At 43.0% G+C, this 24,662-nt stretch overlaps 1 protein-coding gene across 1 annotated transcript in view; it reads left to right on the forward strand.

Moving 5' to 3' along the window:
* Nucleotides 1-23,917, forward strand: part of LOC134927135 (ADP-ribosyl cyclase/cyclic ADP-ribose hydrolase 1-like) — a 36,067-nt gene extending 12,150 nt beyond the window's left edge. The window contains exons 2-8 of the mRNA XM_063921192.1: nucleotides 8,717-8,846; nucleotides 12,125-12,260; nucleotides 13,845-13,927; nucleotides 16,361-16,437; nucleotides 16,998-17,090; nucleotides 19,891-19,977; nucleotides 22,695-23,917. Of these exons, the coding sequence (XP_063777262.1) occupies nucleotides 8,717-8,846; nucleotides 12,125-12,260; nucleotides 13,845-13,927; nucleotides 16,361-16,437; nucleotides 16,998-17,090; nucleotides 19,891-19,977; nucleotides 22,695-22,764 (676 nt within the window). The 3' untranslated portion in view covers nucleotides 22,765-23,917. The remainder of the gene's footprint in view (nucleotides 1-8,716; nucleotides 8,847-12,124; nucleotides 12,261-13,844; nucleotides 13,928-16,360; nucleotides 16,438-16,997; nucleotides 17,091-19,890; nucleotides 19,978-22,694) is intronic.
* The last annotated feature ends 745 nt before the right edge of the window (nucleotides 23,918-24,662 follow it).

Raw genomic sequence — 24,662 nt, forward strand, 5'->3', positions numbered from 1 at the left:
CATTTTGAATTGGGTGGGGATAAACCATCCTGAAGACAATGACATCATCAGAATGGACACAACAAAACAGTCTAGAAGACTCAGAAGATGAGCCTGATGACCTTGTGGCAGGCAGTGACCTGTCCAATGGTGTGATTATGTAATGCTGCTTTCACATTGCAAAACCTGCTTTTGAAACGGTTCTTTAAACGGTTCTTAAAACGGGTCTGAGCAGTTAAACCCCCTTCACATCGCATGTTGTAACCAGTATATTACCATTTCATTACCGTTTTGGTACCTTTCACACTGAACCCGTTTCACCCATACAAAACAGTGGTTGTCATTTTAAATGTTTATTTCCTGCTTCTGCCTGGTGACATCACACATGGAGACAGCATATCACCTTCTGGGGCTTGCAAATAGCCAAATACCATTTCAGACCCTTTCACACTGCACAATGAAACGGGTCTGAAACGGGTAGGACCCTGCTTCTTTACCATTTCAAAATACCGGTATTTTGAAAACGGTAAATTGAAGGTGACCCTTTCACATTGCAGCTGGAACCGTTTAAGAAGCCTGAAAAATCGGCAATTTACCGGGTTCAAGCTGCGGTGTGAAAGGGGTATTAGTGAGGTCATGGCTGCATGTTATGTAGATACAGTAGTAGAAGAAGTAGGAATGGCTCATCCAACAATACAGAATAGTAATGTATGACTACTGTGAATATTGTGTCAGATACCTCAATATGAAATAACTTTGACTATCTAAGATCTAAGATTTTGTAGTCACTATTCTTGCACAATGTTGTTTACATAGGCTACAGCAGAGTTGCCCACAATTCACCTATGCTCTCTACATGCATTATCATGAGACTGCATAATAGAATTTATAAATATGTTACCTTCCAGTGGTGTTTAAGGATTATCACTGACTGATGAAAGACATGTACAGATGTGTTCTCTTACATCATTGCTGTAACCGCTCCAAACAGCCTCTCTCGGTGCACCAGGTCCCATCAGACTATGCTACCTTTTGGATGACTAGGACGCACCAAGAGACTGTGCTGATTAATGAGACACTTGTATATCTGTGTGTGACAGAGTCTCTGAATCTGCTACTATGCAGAGGACGCTACTTTTTTCCATTCCAAGTTCTGTTGTGTTTTGTATGCAGACTTAGGGCCTAACTCAAGGTTGATTGCAAAAGCAAAATCTTCTTCTAATGGGTAAAACCATGTGCACTGCAGGTGGGGCCGATATAACATGTGCAAAGAAAGTTAGATTTGGGTGGGTTGTGTTCAAACTGAAATCTAAATTTCAGTGTAAAAATAAAGTAGCCAGTATTTACCCTGCACAGAAACAATATAACCCACCCAAATCTAACTCTCTATGGACATGTTATATCTGCCCCCCCTTGCAGTGCACATGGTTTTGCCCATTAGAGGAAGAATTTGCTTTTGCAATCAACCTTGAATTAGGCCCTTCGTCGCACATACAGTACTGTGCAAAAGTTTAGGCAGATGTGGAAAAAGTGCTGACAAGTTAGAATGCTTTCAAAAATAGAAGTGTTAATTTATTTTTAGCAGTTAACAAAATGCAAAGTGATTGCACAGAAGAGAAATCTGAATCAAATCAATATTTGTTCTGACCACCCTTTGCCTTTAAAACAGCATCAATTCTTCTAGGTACACTTGCATACAGTTTTTGAAGGAACTCGGCAGGGAGGTTGTTCCAAACATCTTGGAGAACTTGAAACAAGAGGAAGGGAGCGTTAAAATAAAATAAAATATACGTTTGCAAACACCTGTGGAATAAAAAGGATTAGTAAATAATGTTTACAGCACTTTTCTGCTGATGTAGAAGTCCTGTACGTGGGTTCCTTTCAAATTGCCGGAGCTGCGATCCGTGCTGCGGCTGCAGTGGGGAAACCTGACTATCTCTCCCTAACGCTGCCTAGCTTCAGTCATGCTCAAACTTCGGCTTTCCCGTGTGGATTGCGTCCCTCCGGCTGGTTCCCGATGTTGCTGCTTGTACTTTAGTCCCCTCACCCGTCTGGCGCAGGCGTCAGGGCTTCACTTGCTGATTGTGAACAGAAGGACTTCTACATCAGCACAAAAGTGCTGTAAACATTATTTACTAATCCTTTTTATTCCACAGGTGTTTGCAAATTTATATTTTATTTTATTTTAGCGCTCCCTGCCTCTTGTTTCCAGTATTATCAGTTTTAAAGGAGCAGCTTCACATTTTAATATAAGCACGGGTCATTTGTCATACATCTTGGAGAACTTACCACAGATCATCTGTGGATGTAGACTTGCTCAAATCCATATCACATATCATAACTTCCAGGACTCCTTGTTCTTCTTTACGTTGAAGATAGTTCTTAAATTACATTAGCTGTATGTTTGGAGTAGTTATCCTGCTGCAGAATAAATTTGGAGCTAATCAGACACCTCCATGATGGTACTGCATGATGGAAAAGTACCTGCCTATATTGCTCAGCATTGACGGCACCATTAATCCTGACCAAATCCCCAACTCCATTTGCTGAAATGCAGCCCCAAACTTGCAAGGAAACCCACACCATGCTTCACTGTTGCCTGCAGACTCCCATTATTGTACTGCTGTCCAGCCCTTCAGCGACAAACTGCCCTCTGTTACAGACAAATATTTCAAATTTTGACTCATCAGTCCAGAGCACTTGCTGCCATTTTCTGCACCCACGTTCCTATGTTTTCATGCATAGTTGAGTCCCTTGTTTTCACATCAAAAGGTATGACTTTTTGGCCGCAATTCCTCTGTGAAGACCACTTCTGGACAGACTTCTCTGAACACTAATGGGTTTACCTGGGCCCCACTGGTTTCTGCCAGTTCTGAGCTGATGGCACTGCTGGACATCTTCTGATTTCGAAAGGGAAGTAAGTATGATGTGTCTTTCTTTGATGCGCTAAGTTACCTTGACTGACCACTACATCTATGGTCCTCAATGTTGCCTGTTTCTTTTGCTTATTCAAAAGGGCTTGAACAGCACACCTTGAAACCCCAGTCTGCTTTGAAATCATGGGAGAGACCTTGCTGATGCAGTATAACTACCTTCGGTCTTGTTGCTGTGCTCAGTCTTGCCATGGTGTGTGACCTGTGACACGAAACTGTCTTCCACAACCTCACCTTTGTAGCCTCCTACACAGCTGTTTCTGTTTCAGTTAATGACTGTTGTTCAACCTATATATGAAAATGATGAACATTATCAGCTGTTTGGTATGATTGGTTAATCAGGGTAGCAGTTGATTTACAGACGGACACAATACTGGCGGTCAGAATCTCGACACCCATTGACCGACAGTCAAAATACCGACATGCATTATGTTGGCGTGTTCAAAATGCCAACATGGAATACCGACAATTGAAATGCCGACATGCATTTTTAAGGAATTTTTGCCCCAAAACAGACTTGTTCATACTTTACCATCCCAGTGGACCTGGAGGGGGAATATAATAGTGGCTATGCGAGGGGACGCGGTACAAATACATGGTGTCCATGTCGGCCTATGTCGACACTGACACAGAAAAACTCATATCAGTATTTTGACATGTCGGCATTTAAATGACGGTATTCTGACTACATCGGCATTTTGAACATGTCGGCATAATGATTGTCAGTGTTTTCACCATGTTGGTGTTTTGATTGTAGGGCAATGGCTGTCGGGATTATGACCGTCGGTATTGTGTCCTTTGGTAAACCATACTGAACACGGTTAATCATACACCTGACTATTATTCTACAAAATCCCTGACTTTATGCAAGTGTATCTAGAAGAAATACCAAATATTGATTTTATTTAGATTCCTCTACTGTTCATTCACTTTCTATTTTGTTTATTAATAAAAATAAACTATAAACACTTGTTTTGAAAGCATTCTAACTTTGCAACATATTTTCCCACCCCTGCCTAAAACTTTTGCACAGTAATGAAGCTATACATGTGTTGCATATCAAATTAATCAACCCAGTCTCCTGCTGCATCTTATGGGCCCTACACACTGGCCGATTTTTTGAAAGATATGAACGATCTCGTTCATAAATGAACGAGAACTCGTTCATATCTTTCAGTGTGGAGACTCCTGCGATGAACGATGCCCGGCCCCGCGCTCGTTCATCGCTGGCCTCCCGTCGGCTGTGCATGCAGGCCAATATGGACGATCTTGTCCATATTTGCCTGCACTTCAATGCAGCCGCGTGACGGGGGGAGTGAAGAAACTTCACTCCCCCCGTCACTGCCCCCCCGCCGCCGGGTCGCTCGTCGGCCGTATCCGCCGTCGGGCAGCTCGGCGGCGGGTCGGCCAGTGAGTAGGGCCCTTTAGTCACATTGCCTCATGACTAAGATGCTTTTTTTTGCAAAGAAAGAAGCCCAACACCAGCAGAATTGCAAGAGACCTGGTGGCTTACTCACGCCAGGCATTTTGTGCTGTATGGTGTATTGAGGCTAGATGTATCAGGACACATCTGAGGGCTCAGACTAACCATACAAGCATTTGACCAAAGGGTCAGGTAGCACAGCTGAACTAGGGTTTCCACCAGTCTGGGATTACTCCAGACAGTCTGTAAATCAGAAGATCTGTCCAAAATCTGGGGGGCTGTTAGTCTCAGACAGGCGGTGTCCAGGAATGTCATGTCAGACTGTGTCCTGCATCACTAATGACTGACATTGCCAGTGCAGCCAATCTCCGCTATGACAACCTCTGTAAGTGATAGTTCAATTGGTTCCCTCACTAATGATGAGATGCGGTGGCTGGTCACTCCTCCAGAACCAGTCACCCATGGACACATTAGTCTCCAGCTGACACTCACCTTGCGGGACCATCACTTCAACTGCTGTTCCATTTGCACTGACTACTGGGTTGCAATGCTGCTCTCCTCCGACAGGAACTCTACCCCAATGGTAAGTACTCACCGCATGTTGAGACTTCTGGTAGGAACCTTACTATCAGGGCCGGCAACAGAATTTTTGGGGCCCGGTACACTGATATCTCTGCGGGCCCTCCCCCCTCCTTCCCCCCGGCCCAAACACCCTCTTGCCCCCTGACTCACACACATCCCTCCCTGCATGTGCCAATAAATGTATTGACAAATATTTGATACTATAATACCATAATTGTGCAGAGACAGGAGCCATACAGTTTGGGGGTCAATGGCATGATAGAAGTAAAATTAGAGTTGCCTCCGAACATTTTATGTGACCGTTTGATATGACCCTTACATGCCATCAAATTTTAACACATGATTTTGACAAATCTCTTCTTAGTGGGTGCCTATGTCACATTACAAAGCTACTGCTCAAATTTCAAGTTCCTAGTCCCCAAGGTTCTGGAGATTTTGTGATGAGTCAGTGAGTCATGGGCCCTACACACTTAGCGATCCACTGCCAAGCTGCCTGACGGCCAAAACGGCGAACATGTGACCCGGCAGTGGGAGGGTGGTGAGGTGTCGGGGGGAGTGAAGTTTCTTCACTCCCCCTGTCAATCGGCTCCATAGCAGTGTATGCTAATATGGACGAGATTGTCCATATTGGCCTGCATGCATAAGCGACCCGGCACCAACGATGAACGAGCGCAGGGCCGCGCTTTGTTAATCATTGGTGCCTACACACTGAATGATATGAATGAGTTCTCGTTCATTAATGAACGAGAACGTTCATATCGGTCAGTGATATCAATATTGATTCACATGTAAAGGTACACAGTACATGAAATGTCATGAATAATACAATTAAATAAAGTATAAGACAAACAACTTATTGACACTCTAATTTTTGTACAGACCATGTTTTAAGGCTTTCCTTGCTTGCACACAGGTGACTTAATTAGTACCTCAGTCAATTTGATCTAATCATGTGGACTCAAACATGGATAACCTTAAAACCTGGACTGTAAAGGCAGAGTTTGGGGAAATCTGTGTGTACACCACCACCCCTGGCATCGGGGCTTTGCATAGCATACACAATGGTAGACCAAAGCAAAAGTACAGTACATACAGTAGTCTAAGTACCAAACATTAATATGAAACCACAAACCGGGTAGGAAAATGACTCATAACAGGTGCAAAGGTAGGGCATTGCAAACTGCAGAATCACAAGCCCTCAGACATTCACTTACACCTTGGAGAAGATTCAGTTAGACACAGGACTTGCTACTGCACATCTTCAACTCCCGAGTTTAATGCCTTGAAATATTCCATTACTTGCCAATTTCCATGCATGGTAAATCCGTGGTTAACCAATAGCTCCTGGGTTAAGTGCGTGGCGCTAGGCTACAAGTCTTCAAATAGGTAATGATTGCTTGCAATTCTATATCTGTAGTTTTGGAATGATATATTCAAAAAGTACATATGGCTGTATTGTTCAGCTGTACACAAAGAAACCTAGAATTTGACAGAGAAGAACCACTTTGTGCATCTAATCTGCCCTAAACACATTTACATGTAGGGTGTCATTCCGAGTTGATCGCTCGCTAGCCAGAATGCCGACAGGGGGCCCAGGCATATTCCCATTAGAGGGGATCCCGGTGGTCAGCATACCGACACCTGGATCCCCACGAGTGGGAATATGCCTGGGCCCCCTGCCGGCATTCTGTCGGCCAGAATCCTGGTGTCGGTATGCTGACCACCAGGATCCCGATGGCCGGGATCATAACTATGTCCGGATCCCAATCCCGCCTGCCCAATACAATAACAATATAATGGGATCATCACTTTCCAAAATTAAGATTCACAGACCCACAATGGTCAGGAATTTTGTACTATCTGTGCCGAGCAGCAAATGAGCCTGACTAACCAGTCACCACCACAGCACGGACATTCTGCTCTGATGAGTCTGATCTCATCTGACACGCACATGCATGCATATGCAGATGCATCTATGTGCAGAATGCAGATGCATGCATAATGTGCCTGCCTGCATCCCACCCCAAACTAATCCTAAAGCCCTAAACCAAACCCAAATCCCATTCCCTATACATAAACATGTATTATTATGATTCATGACCTGAGAAAAGCCTTACCCTGCTGGCTGCTGCAGCAACACACTGACACAGCCGCGGCGCTAATTCACCAGGCTCGCCTCCCCAATTCCCGCAGGCCGCTGTACTCTGTCTGTCCTGTCCTGGCCGGGCAGCTCCTGCTTTGCGCTCCGTGCCTCCGTCCGGCTCCTCACTCACTCACACACAGCAGAGACAGGGAGGCCGCGTGCGGTGAGGACGCTGGAGGGGCGGTCCCGTCCGGACGAGCTTCCTTGCTGGGAACTGGCTGGCAGGTGACCTGGGGGCTGGGAGCACTGAGGGGTGAACAGCACACAGGACACAGGACTCGGGAGAGAAGGGGGCGCAAACACACACACTGAAACACACAGCGCAGCTGGCGGCCCGCGGCCAGCGATGCCGGGAACACAATATAGTATTTTTTAAAGTTGTGATGAAATGCAGCCGCCGCAGCCCACTGCCTGGACCTTGGGGCCCCTAACAACGACGGGGCCCGGGACGGGTGTCCCCTTTGACCCCCCCTGTCGCCGGGCCTGACTGTAAGTCACAGTCCGATTGAGAGCAGAGCAACGCTTGCTGCGTTATGTCGTTGCCGTCCTATTGTGTTGTCTGAGAGCAGTGGTTATCGGAAACAAATTCCTTGTGTACTCTGTATTCGGTACTGATATACTTGGCAATAAAAAGTGATTCTGATTCTGATTCTGAATTGATTATATTCATAATGTGTTTTACAAGGGAAGTACATTAGCAAGTTTTGATTTATACATTTATCTAGAGACATTAACACATTTGCTAATCAAGCATGCTCATCTCAATGATGAATTATCCAATCCATAGCCAGGGCAAGGTTTCTCACCAGCAATGACTTTTTAAAGTTGTCTCAGATGAAGGGTCCTATTTATCATCGGATATGGGCCCGTTATACGTGTGGGGATGCCTAGTATTCAGTCTAGCGTACAGCAAAGCTTGCTTGTGGGATGGAGGCTGGGCTTGTGAAGAGGGATCTTAGCAGAACCCTCCACTGCCTCTTCACTGAGTGCCTTACAGCCATGCACATGCGTAAATTCAGGTCATGCATACCAGGGGCAAACAAAGGATTTCTGGAGGGGGGTTTCCAAATGTTTGATTGTAGAGCGATTGTCGCCCGCCCATGAAGGATGCATAATTAGCATGTAACAAGCTATAGTCTGCCCCAAACAATGGACCTTATTCAGTAAGGATTGCAATTTCTGCTAAAAAGCAGTTGCTGCGAACATATAGTTGCCACCCAGAAATAGAGGAAAAACACCCATTGCAGAAATTGCTAATGCATCACAATATGCGGGTAAATCGCAAAACCATATGCATTTACAAAGTCATCCACAATTCTTGCAACGCAAGAGGCTGGAAGTGGTCATTGCTGATGTCAGAGACCCTCCTTAAAAACGTCTGGGCACACCTGCATTTTTTCAGACACACCCAGAAAATGGCAGGTAAATGGAAATGAAGAAAGTCTACTTGTCTCAGGAGATGGTAATACATATATTCTGTTTAAAAGAATTGGAGCTAGTGTATGGCACAGAACATAGGATGACAAGCAAGGGTGTGTCAGTGGTATAAATCTAGCACTGCTGGTGACATTACACTTGGCACAAGCATCTGACATATATACTATACTTTCAGTATAGTGCACACAAAAAAAATCTACTGTTTTTTTCTTTCTGAAGGCAGAAGAACTGTTTTGGGATATGGGAAGAGCTGACAAATGCCGTGTACAGGAAGGATCCCTGCAATGTCACTGAAGAAGATTACAAGAATTTAGTAAATGTGACAGGAGACATAATACCATGTGATAAGGTGACAAATACACATTTATTTTTTTAAATCAAGTAATTTTTTATTAATGCTTTACATACAAGGAAAAACAGAAAGAACATGTAAAACAATAACAATTTAACGTTGCTGACACAACACAAGCAGAAGTAATGGTAGTAAGAAATGGTGAGAGGACAGAAAAATAAGTGCCCAACCAAATTACAATAAAAGAGCTTATAATAAATTCGACACACATCACTGGTGCGTGGAGGTAAGGGATCAAACTGAAACCATCTATCCTATAACTTATGGAATTTAGGAAGAGCCTTTTAGCTTGTGTAGAAAATGGCATCATTAACAAGCGCACACCATTTAAAAATATCCGGTGAAACAGAAGCACCACAGGAGCAAGCAATTATAACTTTGTCTAGGGTGGACAGGCCCAGTACATAGTGGTAGACAGTAGCATTAAACTATTCCTCTATATTCAGGCCAGGTAAATACAGTTTAACATCTGCAAGTGGCAGTGCCAGGAGAGTAACTGGAATATCCAACCAAAGTAGCATATATCATGAATCTTAGGACAATCCCACAATAAATGGCAACAATCACATTCAAGGACATGACATTTAGGACAGTAAGTAGGAGCATTAACATTAATATGAGCTAAAACAACAGGAGTACTGTAGGACCTATGTAAATTTAAGTGAAGAATTTTCTGAAAACAGATACACAGTGAATCTGAGTCCATTGTTTATCTTGAAAAGGATCCAGGTTTGCCTCCAATCTACGCCTAAGGGGAGAAAGGCATTTCGGCAAATTTCAAGAAGTAAGTCACTAAATGGATAGGAAATAGTTTTCCCGAAGGCTTAAGTTAAGGACTGCGGACTTAAGAGAGGAAGGGGATACTAAAAATAGGGTCACTTCCAAACTTGCTCCCCCCACCCCTGCATAGACAGCAACAATGTCAACTGAAGGGATGTTTTAATAGAGCAGGGGGCCCGTGTGCAGACTCTTTCTTGGCCCCCTCCTTTCGGTCTTGCTGGCAGCTGCTAGTAGACTCTAGTGCTGTGCTAGAGTCTACTATTCATGAGCAGGGCTCCTGGATGATGGTGTGGGGCAGTCATTTTCCAGATGATTTCCCCCTACTGCGCATGCACAAAACGCCAGGATAATAGCTGCTGCACCATTATCCCAGGGCTTTTACAGGGCTTCTGCAGCCCACGCCAGACTCTGGATATGTGAGTACTGTAAAAATGGGTGCAGCGTGGTCAGTGTGGGCCCCCCTGGACCCTAGGGGCACACACTGTTCCCAAGTCCTGTGAAAATAGCAATACTGCATTCGCAAAACATACTCTCTAGTTACCCTCTCTCTCAGATGGTAATCATGGGTATCACCAGCAGTCCTGCGGAGACATTGGGCAGGACCAGAAAATTTGGGAGCATTACCATCAGAGAGGATGTGGCCATGGTCTGTAGTATTTGTAGAATTCTAAATTCCTATGGTGTTTGGTGCTGTGTACACCAGGAATTTGGTCAACCTTAGAGGAAGGGTGCATTGGTTACACTTCCCCTGCATTCCTGGGCCCCTGTACCCACTTCCCTCCACCCCTCAGCACTCTTGACCACGGATGATCGCATTCACAGTGGCTCTCCTGTGGGAAATATGTCAAGAATAGTGGCAGTGTCTGTACAACTGTCTGTCCTTGTATCAAGATGCAAAGACCAAGATCGGGGATTTAGGTGCAGTACCCTGGGCTGTTGATGCAGTAAGTGTATGCTTGCTATATTATTAACCATTATTGCTGGGTAGCTGCCCATTGCTCAGCTGTCCAGGTGATATTTTATGATAAATAGTCCAGAAAAATATGTTTTAGCAATTAATAATAGGCGAAAAGAAAATAGGGCTTTTCAGATCTATTTGTTAAATAGACCCAATATTGGGAAACTTCTGAAAACCTTCCTATCTAATATGAACTTTTCTGAATTTTCCCAATGCCAAAACTAAACCAAATAAAAAATAAATAAAACTGGAGCACTGTATAAAAAGTATGTTATAGCCTATTCACTTGTGGCCAAATGAAATAACAATATAACACCAAACCAGTAACGTGTGGTGAGGTAAATGGCTGGGGAGGAACTGGCTAGTATCAGAGCCAGATTTACACAAACATATATGAACTTGAGGATTAATGTGGATATTATACAAAGGTGCAGCAGAATATACCGAGTTTGGTCAGAGATGTGCGGACGAGGTAGGCAGGGGAGGTACTGTCTCACCTGTCATACTCCAGTATACTCCAGAGTTTTGAGTATAAAAATGATCAGAATAATTAAAAGAACAAATTTATAATATCTTTGTATTTTTCATATCACCTGACCGCACATCACTGTACCAACAATGATAACATATAGGACTATCAGCATGGGATGTGGTGAAAATGATGCCGGAATTCCGATAGCAGGCATCCCGGGGGGTTAGAGTTAGGCTGTGGGGGGGTGGGAAAGGTTAGGTTTAGGCTGCGGGTATGGAGGGTTTGGGTTGGGCACCCCCAGGGGAGTTTAGGGTCAGGCTGCGGGGGAGGGAGGTTTAGGCAGCGTGGATGGGAGGTTAGGTTTAGGAACCTCCAAGCGTGGTTAGGTTTAGGCACCTCTGGGGGGTGGGTAGGTTCAGGCACTAAAGGGGGAGGTTAGGTTTAGGCTACAGGGCCAGAGGGTTAGGGGGGAGGGGTAAATACCCTCTACTCACACCTGTTGGGATTTTGAACATCGGGATCCTGGCATCGGTATTAAGAACGCCAGGTTCCTTCCTGTGCGCCGGTCATCCATACTAATTCCCCATCAGCAACCTTGGACTTACTTTCTAGTCACACATATATAATTTTTCAAAGTTATGCTAAGTTCAGGTTTTCCTGTTATTAGCATTGTTTGTTTATCTCTTCTGTTTCTGACATGATGCCCACCAGTACAGAGACTAAGGGGTCTATGTACTAAGCCTTGGAGAGAGATAAAGTGGATGGAGATAAAGGAACAGCCATCCAGCTCCTGTCATTCTTCAAACACAGCCTGTAACATGGCAGCTAGGAGCTGACTGGCTGGTACTTTATCTTCGTCCACTTTATCTCTTTCCAAGGCTTAGTAAATAGACCCCATAAACACAAAGTCATGCTTGATACCCTTAATATTACACATAATAGTGTATTACTGTTACTCTGTTACCGTTTTTAAACAAATAACTTTAATTTTAGAGATATTTAGTCAAGGTTCCTGATTCTTGCAATCTATAACTCAGTACAGCAATTATTATTTGTCTTACTTAGACCCTTCTGTGGAGCAGGACCTATGATCTCGTTCACCGTTACACAAAAGCCACTGGAAACTTCATGACTCTAGAAGACACATTTCTGGGATTCTTATTCACTGGTCTCACATGGTGTGGAAAGTCCTCTACGCCAGGTAAACATACTGTACATGTATATAAATATATGTAATAGTAAATTGGACCACATCAGTCTGCCCCTTTCCTGTCTCACCCCGTCTCGTCTTATCCCTCCCCACTGTATTACATACCCCATTCCCGGTCGGGTATGTACTATGTACCTCCTCTTCAGCTGATGTGCTCCATTGCTGCAGTGAGGGCCGTTGGTGCCTCAGTTCCTAGTGCATATCATGACAAAAATATATATTTGGATCCACAGGAAAACTTATACTATTAGACCTAGGGATTGAACGCATTGGGGATTTTTCCCTGAACCTGATTGGTCTAAGTATCTGAGTTATCTTATCATACATCTTTCTTGAAATACCCAGGTGATTGGGCCACATACTTATGAATTTTATGCTCAATCTGTTGGACCAGAGTGTCCGAACATAGATTTACCACATCTAATTTTGATGATAAAATCAATTGTAGTCAGATATACCCCTGATGAATTCTCGGCATGAGACGAAACACGTTGGGTTATCTGTTCATAATGTGACCTTCAATCCACATGAATAGCAGGAGGAAAGAAAAGATATCTGTGAATTAATGGACACTTCTTTGCTATGATTTATTAATTTTTAATAAATATGTGAATTAAGTGGAACAAGTTTGTCTATTTAGATTTCAAGTGTTATATTTCGCCAATTGGCGGTTCTTGCTGATGATTTAACAATTTATGTCATAGTAACATAGAGGCACCTATTCACTATTGTTGTATATATATATATATACGCACTCACTTTATGGAAAAAGCACAAAAACCAGCACTCACGTTTAGCAGGATATTTATTCCAATAACCTCAGATCACATTTCACGCAGTACCCATGTAGCAGCAGCAGCGCCAGACAGCCATTGCAACCACCTTCTAGTGGTTTTCCTCATATGACAGCCTCCCGTCATGCGCACACTGGACTATGGGATGCCAGAACTCAGCCCAGTGTGTGCATGATGGGAGGATGTGTCATATGCGCATGCTGAAGAGACAACGTGGAGTCCCGAGTAGCAGCGGCGGTGAGGAGGCGGAACAAGTGCGGAGGGGGAGATGATAACTTTACAGGGAGCGAAGGGCAGCGCCAGCCAGTGGGAGGAGAGCGGTTACAGTGGAGAAGGCAACGGGAGCACAGAGAGGGGAGATTCCGTGGTGGGAGAGCTTAGTACATCCCGCCCTAAGCAGCTTTGTAGGCCATTCTCAATTTTCTGAATATTACTGGTAAAAAATAGTGATCTGAGGCATTTATCAAACTTATATGAGAAGATTGTTGCGTCAATCGCTTCTCCGTATGAAACACAGGGCCAAATGTAATAGAGCGAGAGTTTCAGAAAGTGAGAGATTTGGTAAGATTTTTAGTTTTTTTTAAAGTGGCAATCATTTACACTGCAAAATCAAGTTGATCTTGCTGTGTAAATGATTGCCACTTTAAAAAAAACTGCAAAACCTTACCAAATCTCTCACTTTTTGAAACTCTCACTTACATTTGGCCCACAGTGTATACATGAAACTTGTACTTGTAATGCACAAAGCAAATACATTGTACCTATGTGTGATTCATTTCAGGGATGAATTTTAAGTCTTGTCCTGCATGGAATGAATGTGACCAGAACTCCATCTCTTCTTTCTGGAAGATGGCATCTGCTATCGTAAGTGACAGATAAATTAATGAAAGACACCAGCCAACAACCACTGATGAGGGGGTGCATGTGGGCAAACCATACAACTTAACAGCATAAGAAAATCACAAGTTAAAATGTAATAGAATTTCAATTGTGAATAAAAAATTACATAATTAAAAGCAATAGGGGTCACATCAGAGTTGTCAGTGACTTGTGGGCTACATGCAAAAGTATCCAGTATTTACCCTGCATGCAAGACAATAAAAGTAAATGTACTGTATTTGCACCCCTTACATTGCAGCTGGTTTGACGAGGTACAAAATTACATGGTTTTTTGCTCCCAACTCAGAGTCAGAATCTACCTTATAAAGAGGTGTAATGAAACAAATATACTGTAGCTTATGGTGCAGTGTATAGTGCAGTTACCATACTGAATAAAATACAGGAGGTAATGCAGACTGATGACACCAGATACTGTTGTACTAAACCATACCTCTCAACTTTTGCTGCCATCCGCTCAGAACCCTCACACGTCATAGGCGTGCGCTTCTGAAAAAATTGGGCATTGCCTCGGATGGGAAGGGGAGTGGCCTCAGTCAGGAGGGCATGGCCCCATGGCACAACCCTGTTGTCATCACTTTGGGGGCTCACCTCCCTGCACTGATCAGATATGACTACAGATCTATTTTGGAGGAAAAAAAATAGTGGTGAAACTTTTCATAGCGTTTTCTGTGTTCCTTGTAAACTTTACAGCAGTTTATCTCATGCTCTTGCAATTTCAGTATTTAATGATTGGAAGAACACTGGATCCATTTCCAGGAGTGTGAGCTCTCAAGTGATCATTTGAACTGTTTAACATGTTAATTTACACAAAGAGCCAAACATCAATATCAGATAGACAAATACTGGAGAGAAGTCTTAAAATGGGTTGTTGCAGTCACTGTGGTTTACCTTTCATGGGAGTAATGAGCTAATGAGTTCCCCATAGAATGACTGTTTCCTTGGGTGTATAGAACTTATAGACCAGCTTGATCCATTTATTAAAAATAATTAGTACTGTATCTTAGTAGCTCTTCCAACACCCACACACTGGTTGCCCAGTGTTGCTTTTGTTTTGGGGGTGTGACCAGTAGCCATGATCACCACCTTTTCTTTCTGTTCAGTTTTATAATCACTTTTCCATTTTGAGATGGGTTTAAAGTTGCTATACCAAGGGTTTTGTGTACCCAACATTTTTTGTCTTCCCACCTCTATTTCTGTCTGTTATTTTAGTTAATTGAATCATGGTTATTTCTGTCAGTTATTTCAGTTCATTAGTGTTTTCATCCAAATCCATCTATTGGAAGGCCCAGAACAGGCTCCCTGTGTCAAACTTCTGCCAAGCATACACCAACAGGAGGTCCAATAGGACCCCAACATGAACAGGAGGTCCAAAAGGACCCCAGCCCCTAATATGTCTTCTGGAATCCAATATTACCACTCTGTTATTGTCATCCAAATCCCTCCAGTGGAAGGTCCAGAACAGGATCTCTGGGTCAAAGTTCTGCCCAGCGTACACGAATGGGAGGTCTGACTTGGACCCCAACCCCCTAGTATGTCTTCTGTGATCCAATGTTACCAGAAATGCCATGAAGTAACACCAGGAATTACGAATCTGTGAGGAAGGGGTGGGGCCAATGAATTGCATCATTTTGGCCCCACCCAGTCATCACAGGCTCATGATGCATGGCAATGGCATTATGCCTCAATGGAGGCAGGGCTTAATGACATGGCGTGTCTGTCCCCTTAGTGGCTAGCTGCAACTCCTCTCTCCTGCATGCCCGAAAAGGGTGTAAGGACTCACAGAAAGGGTGTGGCCTCACACTAAGTTCCCCAGTTACATCACTTTAGGGACATGGCAAACATCCCTGGAAACGCTGGGCTGCCCCCGGAGACTCTAGCTGCCAGCTCCTCTTTAGTAACAGGATCCGGGCACTGCAGGATAATGTCACATTGCAGCATCTGGCTCCCAGTCACTCTGAGGAGCCAGCATTTTGGCGTAATCTGTGGAAGGGTGACAGCCGGATGCGGTTTGCACTCCCGCTTCCCCCTTGTGACTCCTCTTATAATATGAAATTCAACAGCCACCACCTCAGAGGTGCTGTCCTATTTTGGAATAGATAAATGATGTGAAATCTCCCACACCACCTAATGTCATACCACAAAATGAAAAATAAGGTACCACTGGATTCCTCCCATCAGGCAGGGAACATGCTGTCACCTTCACAAATCCAAGCCATAACCTGTATAATTGGGTGCATGTGCTCAATAATAGGTGCCTGATGCCACAGAGTAGTATGTGCAGGTCAGAACATTCACAGATGATCCTTACTGTTTACTAGCATGTATTCTGCTGCAGCAATATTCCACAGACTTACTGTAGGTAGATATTTACTTATGTTAGTTGTTTTATTTTTTCAGTTTGCCCGAGTATCATGTGGAGTAGTTAATGTGATGCTGAATGGCTCCACAGACGGTGCAATTGTCAGAAAAGAAAGGTATCATTGTACTTTCTATTCTTTCATATGATAAATATAAGAGCCATATCACCTGTTCTCTATAAAGAATGGTTTTCCTATGCTCACTACACATTGGAACGGAAGACGTGATATGTATTGACAGAGTCTTTCTCATAATGATAAATAGATTACTTTAAGATCAATATGAAGAGTACAATTTTTGTAAACCATTTGCACAGCATACACCAATTGGAACCACATTGCAAACATCTTTTAACTTACACAGCATTAGGGGCTCAGTCTCCCTTTGTCATGCATGGGACGTGTGGAGAGTCATGAGCACAGGACTGGGAATTAGATTGGTCACGTCTTATGCCTGGAGAACAGGACAATGAACTCTGGGTGGATATAAACTGCCCATCAGTACTAACAAATAATAGGATTTTAATATATTTTGCTGTAATGGCTGACTATGATAGCACTCACTGGTTATAGTTTTGTTAAGTATTTTATCTTTGCACATCATTAGTCTTATTTTCTGTAGAAACACTGAAAACATGCTATTAAAAAACTTCTAAATATTTTTTTTCCTCTTTCAGTATTTTTAGAACAGTTGAAATCCCCAATATGGATCCAGCTAAAGTATCTGAAGTGAAGCTTTGGGTGATTGATGACATTGAAGGAGAGGACAGGTAAACAGAAGTGACTGTGACATCGATGAAAAAGTTAGGGAATGCTGCAGATAGGGACTTATGCTGTATGGCTTGAATGATGTAAATGTGCGCTATGGATGCCAACAAAGAGAACATGCACATATGCGCCAATGCAGAGTCTGACACTTGCACCTCACTGAGACTGGAGAGGTAGCACAGCGTGCAAACACAACCGGAGTACAGTATGGATGTGCTTGCACACATACGGTTAAATACAGACCTTCATGCAGATACTCCTGTCAGTGGCACATTGTGAGGGCTGGTGCAAAAACCTATACTGATTATACAGACATTTACAAACGGGATACCACTGGTCACATTACCGATTGCTAAATCCGGCACCCCTTTAAATCCTGACAGTTGGTATGCCAACTAGCAGGGACTATTCCCACTTGTGGGTGTCCGCGACACATATAGAGTGGGAGTAGAACCCACTCGCCCCCCACTGCCAGCATTCCGCTGCCAATATGCTGACCGCCGCGATCCCCAGCGGTGGAAACGCATACCCAACGCAAAATAGCTGGCATATCAACAGCATGATACTAATGGTCATACTTTATGCACATACACCTTGCATTCAGTGTTAGGACATGTGAGGAGGTCAGGGTAGAGGTGCCCTCTCCTGGGGCAGATGGGCCCTCCAAACACACAGCAGCCAGGAAAATAGTACACCAGTCCAGGGTTTTCATTCAATCTAGTTTTATTGTGCAGTATGTAAAACAAAACAAAAATAAATTCTAGCCCTTCTGGGCACTAACTAAACCTAACAGATTTCCTCTCAGGGTGGTAGAACCTAATGCCCCCCTCTACCACAAACACAGGCATATGCACAATACTCACGGTCAGTAAATCCCCCAGGTAGTGAAATCCTGAGCCAAGCCCTGACACATCTTATATCAGCCTCCTACAGGTGCAGGCCCTAAGTAGCCTGCTCTCAGGCTGCAGGCTTGAAGACCCATAATGGGCCTTGTGGATGGAGTCCTCCCTTCTCATATCCAGACCCCAGGAACCCTTATCCGGCTTTTACCAAAAGCCCAAAAGCTCTCAGCAGTGAAACCACAAACATCTTCCTGGGGTTTTAAAAAATACATATTGTACTGTAGGCCAGAAACCTGGGACTAACATACCTCCCATTTATCACGTTAACAGTGCTTCTATCACAGATAGTATACTATATCACTGTATATAACTGAGGTCCGAAGACAACTTGACAGGGCGCTAAAAGGCAACATTCGCACAAACTCTCTAATTCATTGACTGACCATACCTGTATCCTGGCACTCGATTTTCATTAAGAAATAAGTACAAACTCCAGAAATGCCATATGTCAGATTCAAATGTGGTTCAATTGTTTTCTCCATATAATATTGCTTTGGTTAGACCCCAGATTTACAATCCTCGCATATTAATCCCTATTGCCAGTTTCCAATGCTTGCCTCTGGTTTAATGGTGTGCATGGTTCAATTCCTGTACTTACTGTATGTTGGTTTCCTCCGGGTACTCCGGTGTCCTCCCGTAATCCTTAAATAAACGGGCAGGTTAACTGGTTTCCAACAGAAAAAAATGAACCCGTGTGTGTGTGCATGTATATGTGGTAGGACCATAGGTTGTAAGCTCCACTGTGGCAGGGACTGATGTGAATGAACAAATATTTTCTGTAAAGCACTGCGGATAATGTGTGCCCTATATAAGTAACTGGTAATAAGTACAATCTACTGTCCTTGTATTTATCTGCCAGCAATTTATATATCTTCATATTACTGTACTGACTCCATCCACCGTTAGGGTTGCCACCTCATGCATCATCGATTCCTGTAGATCCGCCCCCCCCCCCCCCCCCCAATCCAAATCCCCCCGCGGCACCAAGCAATGTTCATGTAAATACAATGATGTACCATATTTATAACATATTTTACGTACAAACTATGTAAGTGATACAGTGTATCTATATAAATAGGAATATAATAGTCGCCACTTGGATAAATTACAGGCATTTGGTGCCTTAAGACTAGATTGTGTGAAAGAGGGAAGAACCATGAAAGTGTAAGTGTTGCACATAACCTAATCACTATCACGCTTCAACAGGTTAAACAAACAAATGCACTACTAAAAGGTGTCTGTTAGTGATTCAAAAATATACATATATCTATGTGTAACGTGAGCCTCTATTTGTTTCATGTATGCTTATTATATAATATACATATATCTATACATAACTTGAGCCTCTATTTGTTTCATGCATGCTCATTATATTATAAATATATGTGTGACATGCCTGTCAGCTCTCGTTGCTCTTCTCACATGAGCCGGGCTGGCGTTACTTCACCACTGCAGCCCGGGGAAACGCTGAGGAAGAGCGATGGCAGTGTCACGGCAGCTTCATCTCAGTGTGGGCTAAACAAAGTCTCGCGAAATGTGATGTCATCCTCTCACAAGACAGTCACTGTAGTTCACTGAGTTCCTAGGCTGCCAGGGAGCACTGCTGGTGCTCCCAGGGTCCTCTTATTCCTGGAGAATCCAGGAATCCGGGTGAAGGGAAAAGCCTCCTAGAGGGATGCCACCAAATCAGGGAGAGGTCAACCCTATCCACAGTCCAGGAATCTACTTAGAGGTTTTGGTTCATGAACAAGTGAGTAGATTAGCTGATCCTCTGCAAGCAATAGGGTTGCATGGTCATTGGCAGTGACATATCTTTGTTATTTGTATACAGAGATTGCCTTCTGTAACCTAATACATGTTACATTTTGGTAAATAGCACCTCTTTTTTTGTGTGTTTCAGAAATTCCTGTAATAGCGACTCATTTTTAGAATTAAAACGCTACATTGAACAACACAAGCTTAAATATTCCTGCATTGATAACTACAAGTAAGTAGACTGTGCTGTACTTCCATTTGTGCTTTATATATGAAGTCTTAGGTTGCTTCTGAATCTAAAACAGAGATTTAAGAATGTCTGTAAAAATAAGTGTTCTCATGTAGTGATGGAATGTGGATATAAGCTTAAATGTAACATATATTCGAAGATTCAGGTAAATAGAGAAATGGAGATATGCATGGCCGGAGTAAGGAAGAGGCGACATGGGCATTTGTCCCGGGGCTCCCACATATAGAGGCCCCCAAATAGTGCTGCGTGTAGTGGAGGAGTCCCCTCCCTCCAGCGGCCGCCAAGGAGCTCCTGGGTCTATAGTGAGTCTCGCGGGATAGGGAAGTACAATCCCGTGAGACATCGGCTGTGATCCGGATGGGTATACAGGGGGTGCAGCGCCCGGACAGCTGATGCTGCAGCGTCCAGGTACATCTGCATCTGTGTGTCAGTGGTAAATAGGGGTGCTGAGGGTTTCCCATCACTTTACTAGTGAGGGCCACCACCAGCCTTATTCCGGCCCTGGAGATATGGGGTGAGAGTCAGATATAAAACACATCACTATATAACAGGGGCAGCCAAACAAGTGTGCAGAGGCCACTCCTGTGAGTGGAAAGTACAGCAGGTGTGCTCCTTTAAGCATGTTGTGCAAAGCTGCCTGGCACACCAGTGTGAAATAAAGGCATTTTGCAACATGCCCATCAGTGAGTGTCTCCATGCACCGCAAGTAACAGAATAAGTGATAAATGTGGAAGCTCGCATGTTTTCCTAGTTTCAAATTTATATACTGGGAGGGTATGAGATTTATTTCCTAGCACCATATATAAGTATCACCATGAAAGGGAGGGGTTGGCCGCTGCCTGTGGGGTCCGATGATGGGATAAGGAACCATAAATATTATTTGTACTTTATGTGTTTATATGGGAAAGTTCTATGTACTTCCACATGTGTAATCCATGCATAACGAAACTCTCGCACTCAAAGTAGGCCTGGATCAGTGCTCCAATACACAGCATTAGAGGTTCAGTTTCCCATATCCGAAATACTTGGGACCAGAAGAATTTCGGATTTCTGAATTTTCCGTATTTTGGGATATTTGCATACCATATCAGGAATATGGAACCCAAGTCTAAACACAAATGTAATTATGTTTCATATACACCTTATACACACAGCCTGAAGGCAATTGTATACAATACTGTATGTTTAATAATTTTTGCATCAAAGTTTGTGTACACTGAACTATCAGAAAGCAAAGGTGTCACAAACTCAGTCGCAATCGAAACATTTTGTATTTCTGTATTTTGGATATGGGAGACTCTGGCTGTACTAATGGATCCTATTCGCATCACTTATGTGACAAAAGTACAAAGCACAGGTGCCTTGGATACTGGTGCTAGCACTGCTTGCAGCTGCTGTGAGCAACTCAGATGCTAAACTGGGTATGAAGGTGATCAGGGCCATCTTATCGTATGGGCTCAATGGGCTCTTGCCCAAGGGCCTCAGGAGTATAAGGGCCCAAGGGGTACCAGATTTTTGAAAATCGGCCCTGGGGAACCGGAGATATCTGGCTTGAAAGCAGTGGTCCCCATCCAAGCTTGTTAATTGCTCTTCCCAGCCAGATATCTCGGGTTCTGTCTGACTTACAGTTTTTCTGAGGGTATAGGGCTCTCCCCTTTTGGTGGACACTGGCAGCTTGCCTCTACTACGCCCAGAACCGGAGATATCAGCTTTCAAGCAGCTGGTCCCTGCTCCAGCTCCACACGCCTAATATGCAGTTTTAGATTTTCATTAGTGAATTACTCTGGCTCCTGAACTCTGATCCCCAAGTCCCCAGAACCTTCTGAAAGGTCGGACTCTCTAGTTTTTTTTATCCCATTTAAAGCTAGGAAATATATTTTCAGGAACTTGAGATATCTGCAGGCAAGCAAGCTGCCCTCCCAAATGATAAATATTAAGCCCACTCCACTATCCACCCCTCCCCTACATATTAAACACCCCCTACCACCCTGGAAGTCATGTACCAGGGCCCCTTCATTCAGCCCAATGCCCCCTTCTACAGTTTAGCCCCATCTGTGCAGTAAAGGAGTAATTAGCAGAAATTACTGCTCCAGGTCCTACTTGCTGAGCGGAAGATAGAACACCCCCTACCGCCCGCGGGACATCAAAGCTGCCACTGATAGCACCCCTCACCCCTACCGCTGGAGGATGGGTAGGGGGCCCAGTGCATTACTGTGCCTGCGGGCCTACACTGCTGTTAAGATGGCCCTGAAGGTCATGGAGGACCGATACAATGCCATGTATTGTGCATCGTTTTTTTCCAGATTTACTTGTAGAACTACTGTATGGCCTAAATATCTCATTGCAGATGAGGATACCATGGTTTATATGAATGTTCTATGTGGGAGAAATATTCAGTGCACAAATTGCCTATTTCTTTGTCTATACTATATCTGTGGAATTGTTGATTCTGTCTTTGGCATAGTGCTGCTTTGTAAGGAGCGACAGATCATTGTATTTTTCTTTTTTCTCATTTTGGTATACAGCAATCTCTATGGCCACTTCGCCATTAGTAAATGCACTTCAGTACATAAGCTTAGACATGCACGGTATTCTCAGTCAATACATGTAGTGCTTAAAGATTAGTTTTCAATAACTGTACTATGATATTAATGTTCTGCTAATGAAATGTTCTGCATTTTGTCTTGTCAACTCAACAGACCAGTTCAAGCTCTGCAGTGTGTGAGCAGCTATGACCGGGCGGCCTGCAATCAATGCAGTTACCATTAAATAAAATATTATCTAAGATGCATTTTGCGCTCTCTCTTAAGGGAAATTACATTGAAAATGTAAATAATCTGCTACGGGTTATTGAACAACACAATCATTCCATTAGCTTGCTGTGCCTTGATTAGGTTAGGATATTTTATGTTGCTATTAAAACTGGCATCAAGGATGTGTCATCACATTATGGGATAAGTGCCATTGGACCCATTGTACCTTCAGGAAACCAGTGCTGCATTCTACATGGATCTGGACTCTGCTAAGTACATATTGGTGCCGTAAACATATTTCTGCCTACACAATGCCTATTGTGATCGGAACTTGGCTGTAGATGAAGCAGTCTGTGTATTAGAACTTGAGTCATTCACATTGCACACCAATTTTACAGACAAGTGACGCACCTCTTCTATGGAAAAAAATAGTGTATATGCAATCCAGTCTGTATGACATTTGGGGGTTTATTTACTAAGCGTTGGGATTTAAAACCTGGTGATTCAGATCATGTATATACCTGAAATGGAAAAGGGCAATGCATTTACTAGTCATGTTTTGCGTGTACAATTATTGCCCTTTTAAATTTGAGGCTTAAACACGATTGGAAGTGCCGGGTTTTAGAACCTAATGCTTAGTAAATAAACCCCTTTGATTTTCATTACGGCAGTACCGAGTAAATAAGATACCTTTTGTAGATTACCTCCATACTACTCTAAATTTCAAATTTTCATTTGTAAATTGAAATTGTTTGAATAGACTGGAACATTTACATATCTTTATTCATTTATAGGCATGTCTGTATTTAGCCTTTTTACTATGATGACTTATATCATAAATATTTCATAAACTTATGCAAAGAAATGATTTGTTTGGATTGCATGAATGAATAATGAAACAAAACTCAAGGACAAAACACGGTAATAAAGCCCTCACATAAATTCATGGTAAAGTGATACAATCTAAGAAAAAGATTGCAATAGTTTACATTTGAATCTTTATCTCTTGCAATTTAATTTTAGATATATTAGACTTCCATTGTTATGTTGTTTGTACTTTTTTTTATAGTCTTTATTTCTTTGCAGGATAACATTTCTTGTAATACACTGAAAAAATGGCTTATATACTTAATAGTTTGCTGTGATTTGAAATAAAAGTAAAATTTGTATGTCTAGAGGTGTTTTGTGCTCAATATGATAGCCCTCACTACCTGACACTATCAGATGAGTGGTTGAGAACCCGCTGATGAATCAGACATATACACTGTATATGCTTACCTTCCAACATACACATAACACAGAGGTACTCAAACTTGGTCCTCAAGGCACCCCAACTGTCCAGGCTCAACACATATGGTTAAATCAAATTGGCTGAGATGCTAATTAAGTCACCTGTGACCAAGCATGGATAAACTTAAAACCTGGGCCAACAATATGTAGAAAGAGAAAATATAGGGTGCGCTAACAATAGCAGCTGGTTGGGGGTGGTTAAGTCCCCAATAGGTTTAAAACAAAGAAGAAAAGCCAAAGAAACCAGCGCTAGTTGCTCATGCTATAAATGAATTTAAAACTCTGAAAGGCTTGTACAATTATTCAACACATTTATTACCATATAAAATTGACCATATAAAATCAATAAATATATTGCCACATAAGCCTGTAAATGATATTTAAAATTCCACACTGCTGGCTAGGAGACCGCTCAAATGGTGTCAAAGTCACTGGATATGACCCTCAATAATCGGTCACTCATGAATGCCATAACATCGGATACATGCTAGTGACCGATTATGGAGGGTCATATCCAGTGACTTTGACACCATTTGAGCGGTCTCCTAGCCAGCAGTGTGGAATTTTAAATATCATTTACAGGCTTATGTGGCAATATATTTATTGATTTTATATGGTCAATTT

The sequence above is a fragment of the Pseudophryne corroboree genome, chromosome 1, assembly GCF_028390025.1.
Source record: "Pseudophryne corroboree isolate aPseCor3 chromosome 1, aPseCor3.hap2, whole genome shotgun sequence".
Lineage (NCBI taxonomy): Eukaryota > Metazoa > Chordata > Amphibia > Anura > Myobatrachidae > Pseudophryne > Pseudophryne corroboree.